General features: G+C 37.2%; 1 protein-coding gene across 1 annotated transcript in view; it reads left to right on the forward strand.

Moving 5' to 3' along the window:
- LOC139726581 (uncharacterized) overlaps nucleotides 1–14,652 on the forward strand; it is an 84,485-nt gene that overhangs the window by 43,283 nt on the left and 26,550 nt on the right. Inside the window, exons 4-7 of the mRNA XM_071637569.1 lie at nucleotides 2,549–2,591; nucleotides 3,393–3,471; nucleotides 3,988–4,085; nucleotides 4,617–4,737. Of these exons, the coding sequence (XP_071493670.1) occupies nucleotides 2,549–2,591; nucleotides 3,393–3,471; nucleotides 3,988–4,085; nucleotides 4,617–4,737 (341 nt within the window). The remainder of the gene's footprint in view (nucleotides 1–2,548; nucleotides 2,592–3,392; nucleotides 3,472–3,987; nucleotides 4,086–4,616; nucleotides 4,738–14,652) is intronic.

A 14,652-nucleotide genomic window follows, 5' to 3' on the forward strand; every position in this document is an offset into this window, starting at 1 on the left:
CTTGAGCATAACAACAAACAAGAAAGCTAACAAACAAATAAACAACTTAAGATTTAATCTCATTTAGCTGCTTTGAATATTTCACGTTCCGTCTGTATATTATACTTCTTTTCAGAATTATCTCTCGCTTCCCGCTTCACAACTAGGAAATAAACGATGTCATACTACAAGTATATAAGAATTAAACTTATTGTCTTGCTCTAATATAGAATTCATTATTCCAAAAGTTCGTTTATCCGTGAATACAAAAGGCTCGATACTACAGTACTACGAAGGTTTGCTTATCCGACAATAACGCACCTACCCAATCACAAACATTCGTGCATTTTCGGATTATGAATCATAATATAATTTGACTATCACATTTACGAACATCTATACTAGTATTTCGTGTAGGGAAGTCGCGTGTATCTGAACGTTTCATTTTCGTACTAACGAACCTTTATATGGGTGCATGGGTACAACGAACATGACCCTCACCCCCCCCCCCAAAAAAAAAAAGAAGAAAGAAAGAAAGAAAGAAAGAAAGAAAGAAAGAGCTTAGTCAAACTAAGAATCAGTCAGAATTAGTCGCTTTGAAAATTCCACGTACCGTCTGAATTATCTCTCTGTCCAATAAAGAAATAAACGATATGAAACTAAGAATTAAACTTATTGTCTTGTTTTAAATTTTTTTTTTTTGCTTTTCTGATTCAATAAAAAAACGGGCAATGTAACGCGCAATTGCTGAAGAAAGAAAATATATTTAATGACCAAATAACGGCGAACAAATCCTTCTAATTTCTTTTTTCCTCTTTTGGGGGTTAATTTTCTTTCTAATACTCAAATAGATTTTACGTACACGCAATTTTAGTGAAACCATTTTCTTTTTGGTCGGCAGTCTACGATAAGGTTCCTGTGGGTTCCCGCTCGCCAAAATTGCGTGATTTCTCTTAAATACTATGAACCCGAATGATCTCTGATTGGTAATTTAGTCTATTTCATGATCAACAGTTGTTTATTTTCTGCTTGTAAAAAAAAAAAAAAAAAACACCACGTGAACTACTCGTACTAGTACATCGTACATATCTCTGTTTCGTTCAGCCAGTCTCACCTGCCTGGTTCAGCCCACAGAACGTGGTTCAGGCGAGCGAGCCATGCCATAGCAATGGCGACGCACACACGGCGCACTCGCCTTTCCCACCACGTGCACTTTCCCTGGTTAATACGGTTACATGCAGCCAGCAGCATGAAATGGATGTATCAGGTGACTTACTAAATGCAGTGATAACGGTACCGTACTTACAGCTAGGGTAAGGGAAACTAAAACTTTTACAAATTGCTTCAATGAAAACGGCATCGATATATGTATACATGTTACCATTTTAATATTATCATGTGTATCAGGTGAATTCCACGCCTGTCTACAGTTCTCATTCCGACCGCTGTGCTACTTGCTGAGTCTTGCAGTGTGATTCTTGCCGGCTGGCTAGTGGATGTGGCCACTACACACACGTGTATTCCATGTGCGCCTTGGATCACGGACGCTTCTAACGAAATTTGGACGAAACTGCCGAGCTCCGAACACGCATTTTCCGAACGAGCAACGCATTTGCCGAACGGAATTGAGCGGGCGGTCGTGCGTGAAATGCGTCCACAAAGCGTCCACAAAGCGTCAGAATCGTTGCTACTGGATCGATAACGAAAGTTCGTCCAAATTTCGTCCAGATTTCGTTGCTACTGGATCGATAACGAACTTTCGTTGGAAAACGAAATTGACGGAGGCGTTTCTTATTGCGCGTACTGTACGCAGTGTACATTCTATATAGTCCCTGCCAACTGGGTTTCAAAAATCATCATGTTCGTACAATGTATACATTATCACTGAAAACATCATAATTACTCTCTTCCTTCACACTGCTGTTCATATCATAATCAGGCTGTCCATTAAAAAGAAAAAAAATCTGATCAAGCCTGTGCAATTTTTGACTCTGTATAATACATGTACATGTAAATGTTATACAAATATAGTTTTCTGATGGGGAAAAGTGTGAAGATTGAGATGAGTGTGAAATTGTAACAATATTTTAATTTTTAATTTTGAAGTATAACTGTGCCAGATTCTAAAGTAAATATAGAGTGAGGTAGACTATAGTGTCATATTATATGTTTACTGACATGTGAATGTGAAATTGTCGCAGCTGCCTGCAATAATTCAATTGTCCATGATGTATAACTACAGTATACTTTGCCCTTATGAATTTTTTATTCTCTAATCAGGTATACATGTGTCTTGTATGCATTGTCATATTTTACAGACCACTGGCTTGTTTGATAAGTCCAGAGAGTTTCATAGTTCATGAAGCAACTATGAAAATAGTCTTACCCACATGTGAAAAAAAAGTAACATAGACCAGCACTTTGATGGAGAGAGAAGTCTATGAGATTACTGTACAATATTTAGGCAAGTGATTTATTGTACAATGTAAATGTGAGAACTGATGATTGTAAATGATCAGTGAGTTACAATGTGTTGAGTTATCATTGTCTCTGTTCTCTTTGATTGCAGCACTGGTTAGATCCAACAAAGACCATCAAAAAGCAAGTCAAAAGTAAGTTTAACCTCAAGATAAGCACATGAGCATGTATAAGAATTCTCCTATAAAGGAGAACAATCAATTGTGAACAAAAGTAGTAAAACATAGGACAGAGGGGCAAGAAATGAGAAAAATCCTGGTATGAGAGCTCCAACTGTTCCAAGTCAGTAAGAATTTCTGCTGCCGTATCTGTTAGCTAATGAAAGGAATTGTAGTGAATCATAACTTTATTTTTCATCTGTGAATGTTTGCTCACTTTTACACTGCTCTTGTGCAGATAACTTTCCCCTGCAGGTCTACACTTAGAACTTTATAGGTCAGGTTAAATGCTAGACCTCTCAGAAGAGCATTTTTTCTTCCACTCCCTTAAAACGTGTGGATGATTTCCATAGGCCACTATAAATAATCATCTAAAAGTAGAAAGTCTATTCTGAGGTGCCCATGAGTGACTGTGTAAGATTTAATTTCTTGTGTTTACATCGTCAGGATTTCTGTGGTCAGATGATTTTCCAGTGATGTCACTGTGATGGAGGATATTTTTTTTCTTCCCTATGAATAAGTGGTAGCCATGGCAATACAGTATCACAACAAGACAGAGTGCTTGCACCATATGTATGCCCTAGTTACAACAAAATTGTTTGCCTAATCTTGTACCACATTTGATAATGAACTACAATGTAGCTGGTTTTGTAACATGTTCTCTTCATCCAATGTTACTTTGAATGAAAGCAGATAAACATATTTTTCTACATTGATCTTCTGTTCATCGCACCTGTTATTCATCAATCTATGTTTTGTTCTCTCTCTTTATTGTAGTTGGTCCACCATACACATTGCGATTCCGTGTCAAATTTTACTCTTCAGAACCCAACAACCTCCACGAGGAATTCACAAGGTTTGTCTCAGTACTCTTCCAATGCTGTTATTTGTTTCATACTGATCAATACAGTGTATTTGCACATTTTGAAATGTTTTTCAATAAAATGAAAAAGTATCGGAGATGTGCAATGTACTTTATGGAGAGTTCATGTAACAAATTTGATAATATTTTCCTTGTGTGTGTAATAAGGATTTTAGAGCTTCAATGTAGAATCTGTACTCATTTTACTACCAAAATGTAAATACAGAAATCTTACAAATTCTATATGATGAAGTATACTATTATAAACAACAAATTATTTACATTTGATTATAACTTACAAACATACATATTTTTTCTAACAACTGCTTTGAAGATAATCAAATTTTGAATGATGTGTTTTACAATTTTTGTTAGACATCTTTTTATATAATATGCTGAATGCTGACTGTACAGTACATTCATGCATTAAATCATTAATTCTTTCATTTAAATCAATTATGATTAGTTCTTTTTGAATTCATGCAGTAGTCTGTTCATCATTTCTTCCAGGTATTTGTTTTTCTTACAACTAAAAGAAGACATACGATCAGGAAGGCTACAGGTATCATACGATACACTCCTTGAACTATGCGCACTGGCTCTGCAATGTAAGTATACCCACCCACATCTCTGTAAGATTATCACTCAATCAGTTGCAATAAGGTTACTATTGTTTGAAAGATAATGCTTGTGTGTATGATAGATTACTGCAGGATTTACTGCCTTTTAGGCCATTTGTAACCCAGTTTCCTTCAAAAGATAAGTTTTATCCTTAAGATGTGGTGCTCTGCCATTTATTAGTGATCAAATATCACTGTTATACCTTCATTTTGAATTTATTGATTGTAACATCAATGATTGATATGTGGACATGATGAAGCATGAGGATACTTTGACAAAAGGCAATTCCTTTTCAGATTGTAGAGTTCACTGTGTACCACAAAATTAAAATGAGAAAGCCTAGGAAATGAGACATACTTTCACTGTCAGTATGAAATATAAAGTTTCAAAGTTAGTAGCATTGCTAGTGGGAGGGCGCTCTTATATTCAAATATCGTAACTAACTGTGATGGATAAGTCATGGAGGAAACATCATTTTCCACATTTCTCTAAGTTTGTGTGAATTGTTTCCATGGCAGCGGAGCTGGGAGATTATGACCCAGAGGAGCATGGACCAGAACTTGTCTCGGAGTTCAGATTTGTGCCAGAGCAGACTGAACAGATGGAGCTGGACATCACAGAAAAGTTTAGACAAATCAGGTGAGCAAATTGTTGTACTGTAATGTTTTTGTATGTGTCTGGCCTGGATGGTGCTGGGAGGTGTTTCATAACACTGTTCTTAAAGTTACGTATGACTTAAGAAGGACTGGTGATCAGTTCTTGTGCTGAATTATTGAAATTCTGATAAGTATAGCACATCAGAACTGATCACCAGTCGTTCTTAAGTTGTTTGTAACTTTAAGAACAGCTTTATTATGAAACGCCCCCTGGGAAGCATTATTTTAGACTTCAGCGGCAAAGAGACGTATTGAATATCCAAGTGTTTTTTCAGTGCAAAGAAGGTGTTTATTGCCTTACGATGCTACTAAGAAGTGTTTGTGAGGTGCTGCTGCTGTAACGTAAGGTAAATTTTCTTTTTCTAAAGTAGAAGTCATGCCACTGCTCTGAAAACCACCTGGGCCCTGTATTGGGTCCTGTATTGTGATATTGTGACTCTGAGATGGGGTATCATGCAAAAGACTTTCCAGATTCTTGTTGTGGAGATCTAGAAACTGATTTTGCTGAATTGTATTCAGATGGAGACCCGTATTTCAGGATTTTGTAAGAAAGAAAGTAAATCAACCCCGGGATCTTACATGTACAATGGCTTGAAAGAGGACTCTGAAGCTACTGAGATGTTTCCTTATCAATATCAACCAAAAAAACTCATATTAATCATCTTGGTTACTCTTCCTTAAATCCCTTTATTTATGGCTCTGTAATGGACTCCATATCAAAATAGCTTTCAAATTGATACTCCTTGAGGTCCAAAAGATAGTAGGGAAAAGAGAACAGATTTCAAGACTGAGTTTTTACCATAGATGAAGGCACAATTTATGGCTCCCTATAAATAACCAGAGTAAGATTATCTCACTATTCTTATTAGAATCCTAGGGTCCCTGTCTTTGGGTGGCATGAAGAGCAGACGCGCAGCGCTCTAGTCATGTCGACAGAGGCGATCAGAAAGACATTTTCTGGGTGGTTAGACCCAGTCTCGCCTCTCTCTTTCTCCCTGTCTCTCTGGCCCTCTTGTCTCAGTGATGCTTGTGTTTCTCAGAAGTCAAGGGGCAGCAATCTAATCCCACCAGTGACTGGGTTTAGGGGCGATGAACGGCGAGCTTTGGCCCCCATCCCCTGGTTGCATCCAACCAGTTGTCATGATGGGGTATCACTTCGTTGCCGTGGCAATGTGAAGTCAGAGCTATGCAGTTCTTGACTTCTTCGGGAGGATTGTTCCCTATATCATTCCCCATTGAAAGTGTAACCTTTGAACCATGTGCAGTAAATAGGAATAAGGAAACAATGGTGTAGGGTTTCTTTGTGGAACTGGTAATAGCACAACTAAATGACAGATTCGATGAGAGAGGATTTCACTGCAGTTATACCAAGACTTCTGTATACCAAGACTTCTGTATGTTGTATGGCCAACTGACAAACCGATCTTCACATACCGGATATTCTTGTACACTATCTATAGGTATTTTTATCATATAAACAGAAGTAATACTCGTTACTTCCTCAGTCTCAACTGAATAATAAGATCAAACATTAAAATCACTCCACGATTAAGTTGACTTTAGTAAAGAGAAAAGCAAAGACACAGAATGGTCTATGTTTTATCCAAATTTGACAAGTGTCATGTTTTTTCTGGTAGCATTGATGTTGGTTACAATTGCTCGTACAGTATGTAGATTAGATGAAGTGATATCTTCAGCTAATTGCTCTTCCATATATATATACATACAAAGATAGTAGAAAACTCACATTTTATTCGTCAATCAATCATACACAACCTCTCCCCTAGTCATTGTAACATTATCACAACAGTGATTTACTGCAAAGGACACAGACTTTTATTTCTGTCATGTACAGTCTAGTTATGTCTTATGTCTTATCTCTTGTCCAGTCAGAAAATTTATTGAAGATTCTAATGTTATTGAATATATGAATATTCTATTGAATTGGGGGAAAAAAACGCTTTAAACTCCATGACATTGCTGTATGTATATCTGACTGTGATGAAACTCCCTCTGTTCCATTTGTTCGACATTACTTTACTCATTGATGCCAACTTGAACATTGTGTGAAATTGCACTTTTATTTACAAGCCAGCTACTGTAAAAGAGGATATTTTCGTGCGACTCATTTTTTGTGCTTGGCTTGGTGAGGAGAGTTTCACATGTTTTTAATTCCGCGGAATCAAGACATCAACTACTGGAACATATGGCATGCAAAAATATGCGCATGCTTTTATTTTTGCGTTAGTTTCTGGTTGCGCGAAATGCGCTGAAATTTCCACTTTTACATTATATCTTATTACTGCTGTAAGGCAAGAAATATTTGTGCCATGGATTTTTTGTCAGTTGGAGGCAATGGCCTTTTTCCTGGCTTAAAATTTTTGCAAATTGCCGTTAAATTGCATTTTAATCTTGCAAATCTTTGCTCTCACAAAATTTGCTAAATAAGGTTGCACCCGAAAATTTCTGGTTTTACGGTTATCATAGATCTGTATCTTTCAATGTTTTCAAGATAGAAAATGTTTTTTGGGGCAACAAATTTTGCCTGAGATGTCTAGTTCTCTCCGTGATTTGGTGTTGCTCTCTCCACAAAGACTAAAATTTGAGCTTTTCTTCCCAATGTTTTGTGTTGCTCACTGCGTGTGATGTTCACATTGAGGAGAAGGGAAGGGGGGTGGGGGGGGCACTGCTGTTAGAGTGATGCTCAGCATTGTCTGGTCTGCTCATGACATTCCAGGCATACTACTCCACATTCCAACACCCAGCTGATAAGGTCCCATGTACTGCTGTGAGAATGTTGTGGTTGGAGAGAGATAGAGTGTGTGAGTGTGAGTGTGTTGTGTGTGCCCACGAGACAGAAAGAGAGGGGAAAAACGAAATCAAGGGGAAAAGAAAAGGACAGAGCTTACCAGTAGTCTTGTAGAACTTCTACTTAAAGGGATCGTGTAGTTTTGGTTAAGACCTAATTTCATGTTTCTAACTTTTTTTGTGAGTGAGATAATGAGAAACCTCTTATGAAATATAGAAGAGCATGTAATTCCCAGAGGAAGTCACTGTTTATTTGATGAAAATTTGTTTTGAAATGGCTGAGATATCCAAAAGAGAGAGATCCTAATAAAGGTGGGACACACCTTTTATTAGGATCGCTTTGTTTTAGATGTCTCAGCCATTCCAAAACCGATTTTCATCAAATAAACTTTGAATTCCTGTTAAAATGGTATGCTCTGTCCTATTTCATAAGTGGTTTCTTGGTATCTCGCAAAAAGTTAAAAACCCATTGCTCATCTCCACCAATACTATACTATCCCTTTAAGATATGTGTATGTTTGCAATTCACATATTTTTCATGTTTACATAGTTAAGTACACAATCTTTATACCCACTTCCACATTCTTTCTTATTGTCTTTTTTTTTTCCAAGGTGACTTAGAATGAACCAAAAATGAGTCTTTGTGTGGAGGTCTGCCGTCAGAAGTGTAATCTATATTTATTTTAGTGTGACTGAGGAAAGTTGCTAAAAACTGCCTGTACAGATATAACTTTAAATGTTTACACAGTATGTTTGTATTCATATCTGAAAACTATCAACTTTCCTCATTTACAGTCGATGATGATATATTTTCTTTTAATAGCAATGTTTTAACAAATCTCTGCATTGTCTCTTTTAGTCAGTTTGGTTAATTTCTTTTGCACAGTCTAACAGATCATGAGTTACATGTATACAAGCAAATGTGAAAAACAACAAAATCATAACATATATTAAAGAGGTGTTTGTGAAACATAAGGCATATGGTGTAAATATTCTTTCAAATAAAATCTAATTTCAGGACATTTCATATTTAAGATAATTTGACATACATTGTACATTTCTTGGCAAATCAGCATTAACCACACCCACGTTGATCACATGCAGACTGCTCCATTTAGGAACAGTCTACCCTCACTTGATAATTGTAACCTTCCATACTTGTTTTATCTGTCAGTACTGATAGATGTATCATCTCCCTTTCAAGAAATGAGTTATTAAAGTGAAAACTAAGTTTCGGTAAGTGCTTGAGAACCCGTCTAGCACCATTTCATTTTTGCTTGCAATATATCGAAAGAGTCCACTAAGAAACTTACCTGGCTGACGCGGTTTGCCGGAATGATGAGTCGGTTTGGAGCATTTTGAGAAAAATAATAATAGTAGGAAAACCGACTTTTATTCCAGAAGGCTCCAGACTAACTCGGTCTCGGGAAAAATTCGACCCTACTTCAGACAATTCACACGCAGTTAGTGATCGCCACATTCTGCCGGCCACTGCATAATACCAAATGCGGCCTAACTGAATGGACAGGAAAGTGCGTGCTAACCACAGGTGCTAACGTAATCCTGTACAAAACAAAACAAAAATGACAGCGCGCGGTCCTCAGTTGCTGAGACGCGCGGTCTTTGGAGTTTTTGTTGTTGTTTATCAAGCGCCTTTGATTGTTTTAGAGGTGCTTGATAGGCGCACACTAATTTTGCATGCGCGCAAAAGAGGTTTTTGATGCGCGCGTTGTAACAACTCGGACCATTACTGTGAGTAGCCAGAACACAGTTTATACAGGCCGCTCCCATAGGACAACACTGTACAATCAGAGGGACAACCATTAAAACTCATCCCGCCGTCAAAAGCGAAGCCGAGTTATCCCCGAGTCCGAGTTTAGCCTGACCCCGTTCGGGTAAGTACTGAGACTGAACCTTTTTGGCTAATATTTCGCATTTTCGTCGTTACCCATCGAATATCTTGCAAAAACATCGTTATCCTGCACATTTCCTAAGCATACGTTCACATTTGGGAGCGAAATTTGACAACTTTTGCAGGCGTACCAGAACTTTGTTTGGGCTTTAATGGAAAAAATATAGATATATTTTTTTCCCTGTGCAGTTGTGCCAGAACTAATGAAAATGTGTCAATGTCTATTTTGGTTCAGTTGTCGACATGCTGGGCACCATTGTTTCATTAAATCGTGGTGACTGATGTGATATTCCATTCATCTCATTGTGTAGGCCCATCAGAACAGGATTGTGTTTAGATACATTGACTACTGGTTTGATAATGAGCACAATCTGTTCATTGACTGCATGTGTCCGTGTGTGTGAGTGTAAATGATACATGTATATACAGTTTTGATAGAAGATATAGAGAGAGGAAGAGGGTGAGGAGGGGAGGTTTTCTCTTTTTTTTTTTTTGGTAATTTTTTTCATATACAGTATTTCATTCAATGTTTAGCCTAGATATAAAGCATATTCATCATTCTCTTGAATTCCTCAGTTGGTTTCTTTGTAACAATGGAAAATGAAATGTCTAATACATGTATATCGTGTTGTATACATTGAAAATGGCTCATATACTTTTGTGTTAATGTTGTATTAAGTAATCTAAATAAAATATAGAACAAAAATTTCCTGAAAAAAAGATTAAAGCACATTTGTGCTCTTGTAAAGGTTAAAATGCAATGAACCTGAAATAGAGTAGACTACACCCTTTGATTTGTTAGATTTTTGGATTAAAATGCAACAGAATGGCGAGAAAATAACTCACCAATGCCTGAATCATTATTCTAGAGTGAAATACATAATTTTCATACCCCTCCCCCATATTTATATCCACTGGTGGTAGGCCTCAAATATAATGGGTTTCCACTTGATGCATACCATACCCCTGTGAAAACAAACGTGCTTGCCAAAACTGACCCCAATAACAAAGCTATTCTAGATTTGAGCTTTGTGGCTCCCCCCCCCCCCCCCCCCCCTTACCAAACAATGGTTATTATACAGAATATCTGCCCAAGAGGCTTTGGATATGTGCTGCCTGTGTTTATCACGTCTTCACTTTGGGAATAGAACTCAGAAAAAAAAAAGGTGTTTCTTGAATTTACTCCAAGTCAGGTTGAAAGTCAACAAACTTTCATAGAGAGTAGGGAAAAATATAAGTTTAAAGGGACTGTGAAATACTGGTTGAGGTGAGGACTCAGCTTGTAATGTTTTGCGAGATATTTAGAAACCACTCTATGGGGAATCAAAAGTTTGTTTGATGAAAATTGGTTTTGAAATGACTGAGATATCTAAAAACAAGGTAAAACAAAGAGATCCTAATAGAATCCGTGGCTTGTCAATTTCATTAGGATCGCTTTTTGGATATCTCGGCCATTTCAAGGCCAATTTTCATCAAATAAACATTGAATCCTTCTTGAAATTACATGCTCTTTCATATTTCATTGGACATTTCTCATTATCTCACCAAAAAATGTTATAAATATAAACCTGAATCCTCACCTCAACCAGTACTGTACAGTCCCTTTAAAGCTAATGCAATACTTCCTTTCTGGCCATGTTTGACCACATGTTGTAGGAGATACAGTGCACAAGACCACAAAGAAGTGAAATATATTCAACGCTTCCAGTTGCTAAGATGAACTTTAATTCTTATGCATTTTAATATCAAGAAGAAATATCTATCTCACTTTATACTCACAGTGATACCTGCCAAAAGAAAGTGTTTCACGAGTACAGTTTGCTCTTTTTTGTGTTCTTATTTGATTTCTTAACATTTGTTCATTGAAGCTGTAAAACTAAAACTTCGATGAAGCGTGCATAACAATTGACTGATATCAATTCTTATATGATGATCTACATGTACCAGGGAGAGATACATGTACATATATGGTGTAGGTCATCGAAATTTGATTGAGTGAGTGCAACAGTACGAAGAATACATGATCTGGGCATGTACGATATGTTTGTAAGCATGTGCATTTGTAAATTTGTGTTTGTGTATTGGTATGTGTGTTTGTATGTATGTTTTATATAGTGTATTTGTATGTGTGTTAGTCTGTGTGTTTGTATGTGTATCAGTATGTGTGTCTGTATACATGTGTTTATATGTGTGGTTGTATGTGTGTGTAATGTGTTTGTACTCTGTGTTACTGTGTGTCTGTATGTGTGCTTGTAGATGTGTTACATGTATTTGTGTGTCAGTAAGTATGTTGTCAGGGATCAACTCTCCATACAATGATTTTTCCTCATCTCCATATTGGCAGTATTGGTGATGTGTGTAGACTGTTCTCTCTGCCATACTGTAAGGAAAAAGGAATGTAGTAGTTTAGTGACAGATGGCCTGAGGTGAAAAAGATCAATATTGCACCCTCGTTAATCAAACGCTCTGCAAACTTCCTAGACTGGTGGTGTTCCGTCCCCAGACTGTTGTGTCAGTTTCATTACCTCACAACCCAACTCCATCATTTCCATGCAGAGCATAAATGTCTCTCTTTTTCATTTCTTTTTCTTTCATTTCCAAATTTTTACCTTAGGACTTTCAGTATACTGTAAAACCATGATTTTTTGCGTGCATGAAACTTTCAAAAATTTTGTGAGGAACCAAGATTCTTGAAAGTAAAGAACACAAAGGTGTTTGTCTGCACATGCCAGTGGCAAGTCGCAAAAGTTTCTTGCCGCAAAAAAATGGCATCAGCTCCAATTCGTGAAAGTGTCATACCGCGAATGTATCTGGATTTACAGTAAATTTATGCCATGAAGAGAGAGCAATATTAGCCATCTTAGAAAGCTGTTATTTTTGCGTACAAATCATATCTTTGCAAATGAGGAGGACACTGACATTTTCACAAGATGATTTCCGATTTAAAGGGATGGTGCAGTATTGGTGGAGATGAAAATTGGGCTGTAACTTTTTTTGTGAGATACCAAGAAAACACTTACGAAATAGTAGAAAGCATACCATTTTAAGAGGAATTCAAAGTTTATTTGATCAAAATCGTGTTTGGAATAGCTGAAACATCCAAAAACAAAGTAAAACAAAATGATAGTAATAAAAGGTGGGTCCCACACTTTATTAGGATCACTCTCTTTTATATATCTCAGCCATCTCAAAACCAATTTTCATCAAATAAACGTTGAAATCCTCATGGAATTACATGCTCTTTCATATCATATAAGAGGTTTCTCGCTATCTCACCAAAAAATGATGAAAACCTGATGTTCAGTCTCAACCAAAACTATATGACCCCTTTAACACTGAGGCTACTAGTATTGTAAAGTGGACTATTACCCTAGCGTGTTGCAACATTTTCATGTGTTGTTAAATTCGTGGTAGAACAACGATTCACAAAATTTGTGAAAATTAAACCCTTTTGAAAGTAACAGCTTATACAGTAGTTCAGTTCAACTCAAATGCATTTATTGGGAATTTTCTGCATTAAATATATATTACAAATGAAATACAGTCATTTCTTTTTATTTTCAAGACAATAAAACATACATGTACAGTGTGTACATTCAAACATAACTGAGATATAAGTGTACAGATTAAAGGAAAGAATAAGAGAACACATCAATTGGGAACCACTCGGGATAAAGTGAATCAAATGATCTGACTGAATTATGGTGCATGTATTGGTAGTGTGAATGCAGAAGACTGTCATCAAATAAGCATATAGCTTGAGGATATGACAGCCTCGAAAGAGAAGAAAAAAGAAAATGAGCAAAAACATACATCATGTATACTTATCGAAAAAAAAGGGAAAAAAACAGTCATTCTGGCATCACATTGCGACAACAAAAATTGTAAAGACACTATGTACAGAGAATAAGGTGAGTGAGGTGAGTGTTGATGCAAAAAAGAAATGAAAAAAATGAAAAATAAAGTTGTACATACACTTAATATCAAAGAAAACAGTTGTGCCTGTGTTCATTGGTAAAGCACCATTCTGTTTGTCACATGACTATCCCCACTTTGGATGCTTACTGTAAAACATGATATTTTCGCGGCATGAACCTTTCGCGAATTGGAGCCGACGGCCTTATTCGCGGCATGAAATTTTTGCGAGTTGCTTCTAACATTCAATGCATATAGTGTAAACAAGATCTTTAGCGTGCATTTTGATTGCACGAAACTCTGCTCGTGAAATTTGCAAATTTAAAATGCACACGAACATTCCTCGTTTTACAGTACATTTAACGTAAGCATCAAGCGTCCCATAATGACTTCTTGTGGCTGTTTGGAAATATTGCATACTCAAGAGGGAATGGGGAGAATCAGTTTTTTTTTTTTAAGGATAAGGAAAAACTATTGAAATGTAGGGACCAGGTAATTATACCCCCGCCAAACGAAGTTTGAAGGGGGTATATAGGAATCAGCGGACGGTCGGGCGGTCGGGCGGTCGGGCGGTCGGTCGGTCGGTCGGTCGGGCGGTCGGTCGGGCGGTCGGTCGGGCGGTCGGTCCGTTGCAAATCTTGCGTTGCGAACTACTTCCTCAGTTTTCAACCGATTCCCATAAAACTTGGCACATGTGTGTGCCTTGGGTTGTAGATGTGCAAGACGTATTTTTTGACAGTACCCAAAAGTACGTTGCCATGGTAACGGCATATTATGGGCAAAAATGGGTACAAATCTTGCGTCGCGAACTCCTCCCACAGTTTTTGATCAATTTTTATGAAATTAGGTACAGATGTTCATCTGAATATGTTAATGTGCAAGACACATATTTCCGCAGTGGCAAAAAGTGCGTTGCCATGGTAACGGCATGTTATTGGTAAAATATAGGGCAAAATGCTTCATGGCAAAACTGCTTCATCAGTGTTCTTCCAATTCTCATGGAATTCATATTGAATGTTTGTCTTAGGATATAGGTCAGCACGACACATTTCTTGACAGTGACAAAAAGTATGTTGCCATGGTAACAGCTCACATATTATGAGCCAAAATGATGGAAAATTTTGTGTTGCAAACTACTTCCTCAGTTTTTTGCCCAATTTCCATGAAACTTGGTACAGATGTGTGCCTTTGGTTGTAGATGTGCAAGACGCATTTTTTGACAGTACCCGAAAGTACGTTGCCATGGTAACGGCATATTAATGG

The sequence above is a fragment of the Diadema antillarum genome, unplaced genomic scaffold (assembly GCF_040938485.1).
Source record: "Diadema antillarum isolate AM-2024a unplaced genomic scaffold, OU_Dant_1.0 seq00000090_RagTag, whole genome shotgun sequence".
NCBI classification, from domain to species: Eukaryota; Metazoa; Echinodermata; class Echinoidea; order Diadematoida; family Diadematidae; genus Diadema; species Diadema antillarum.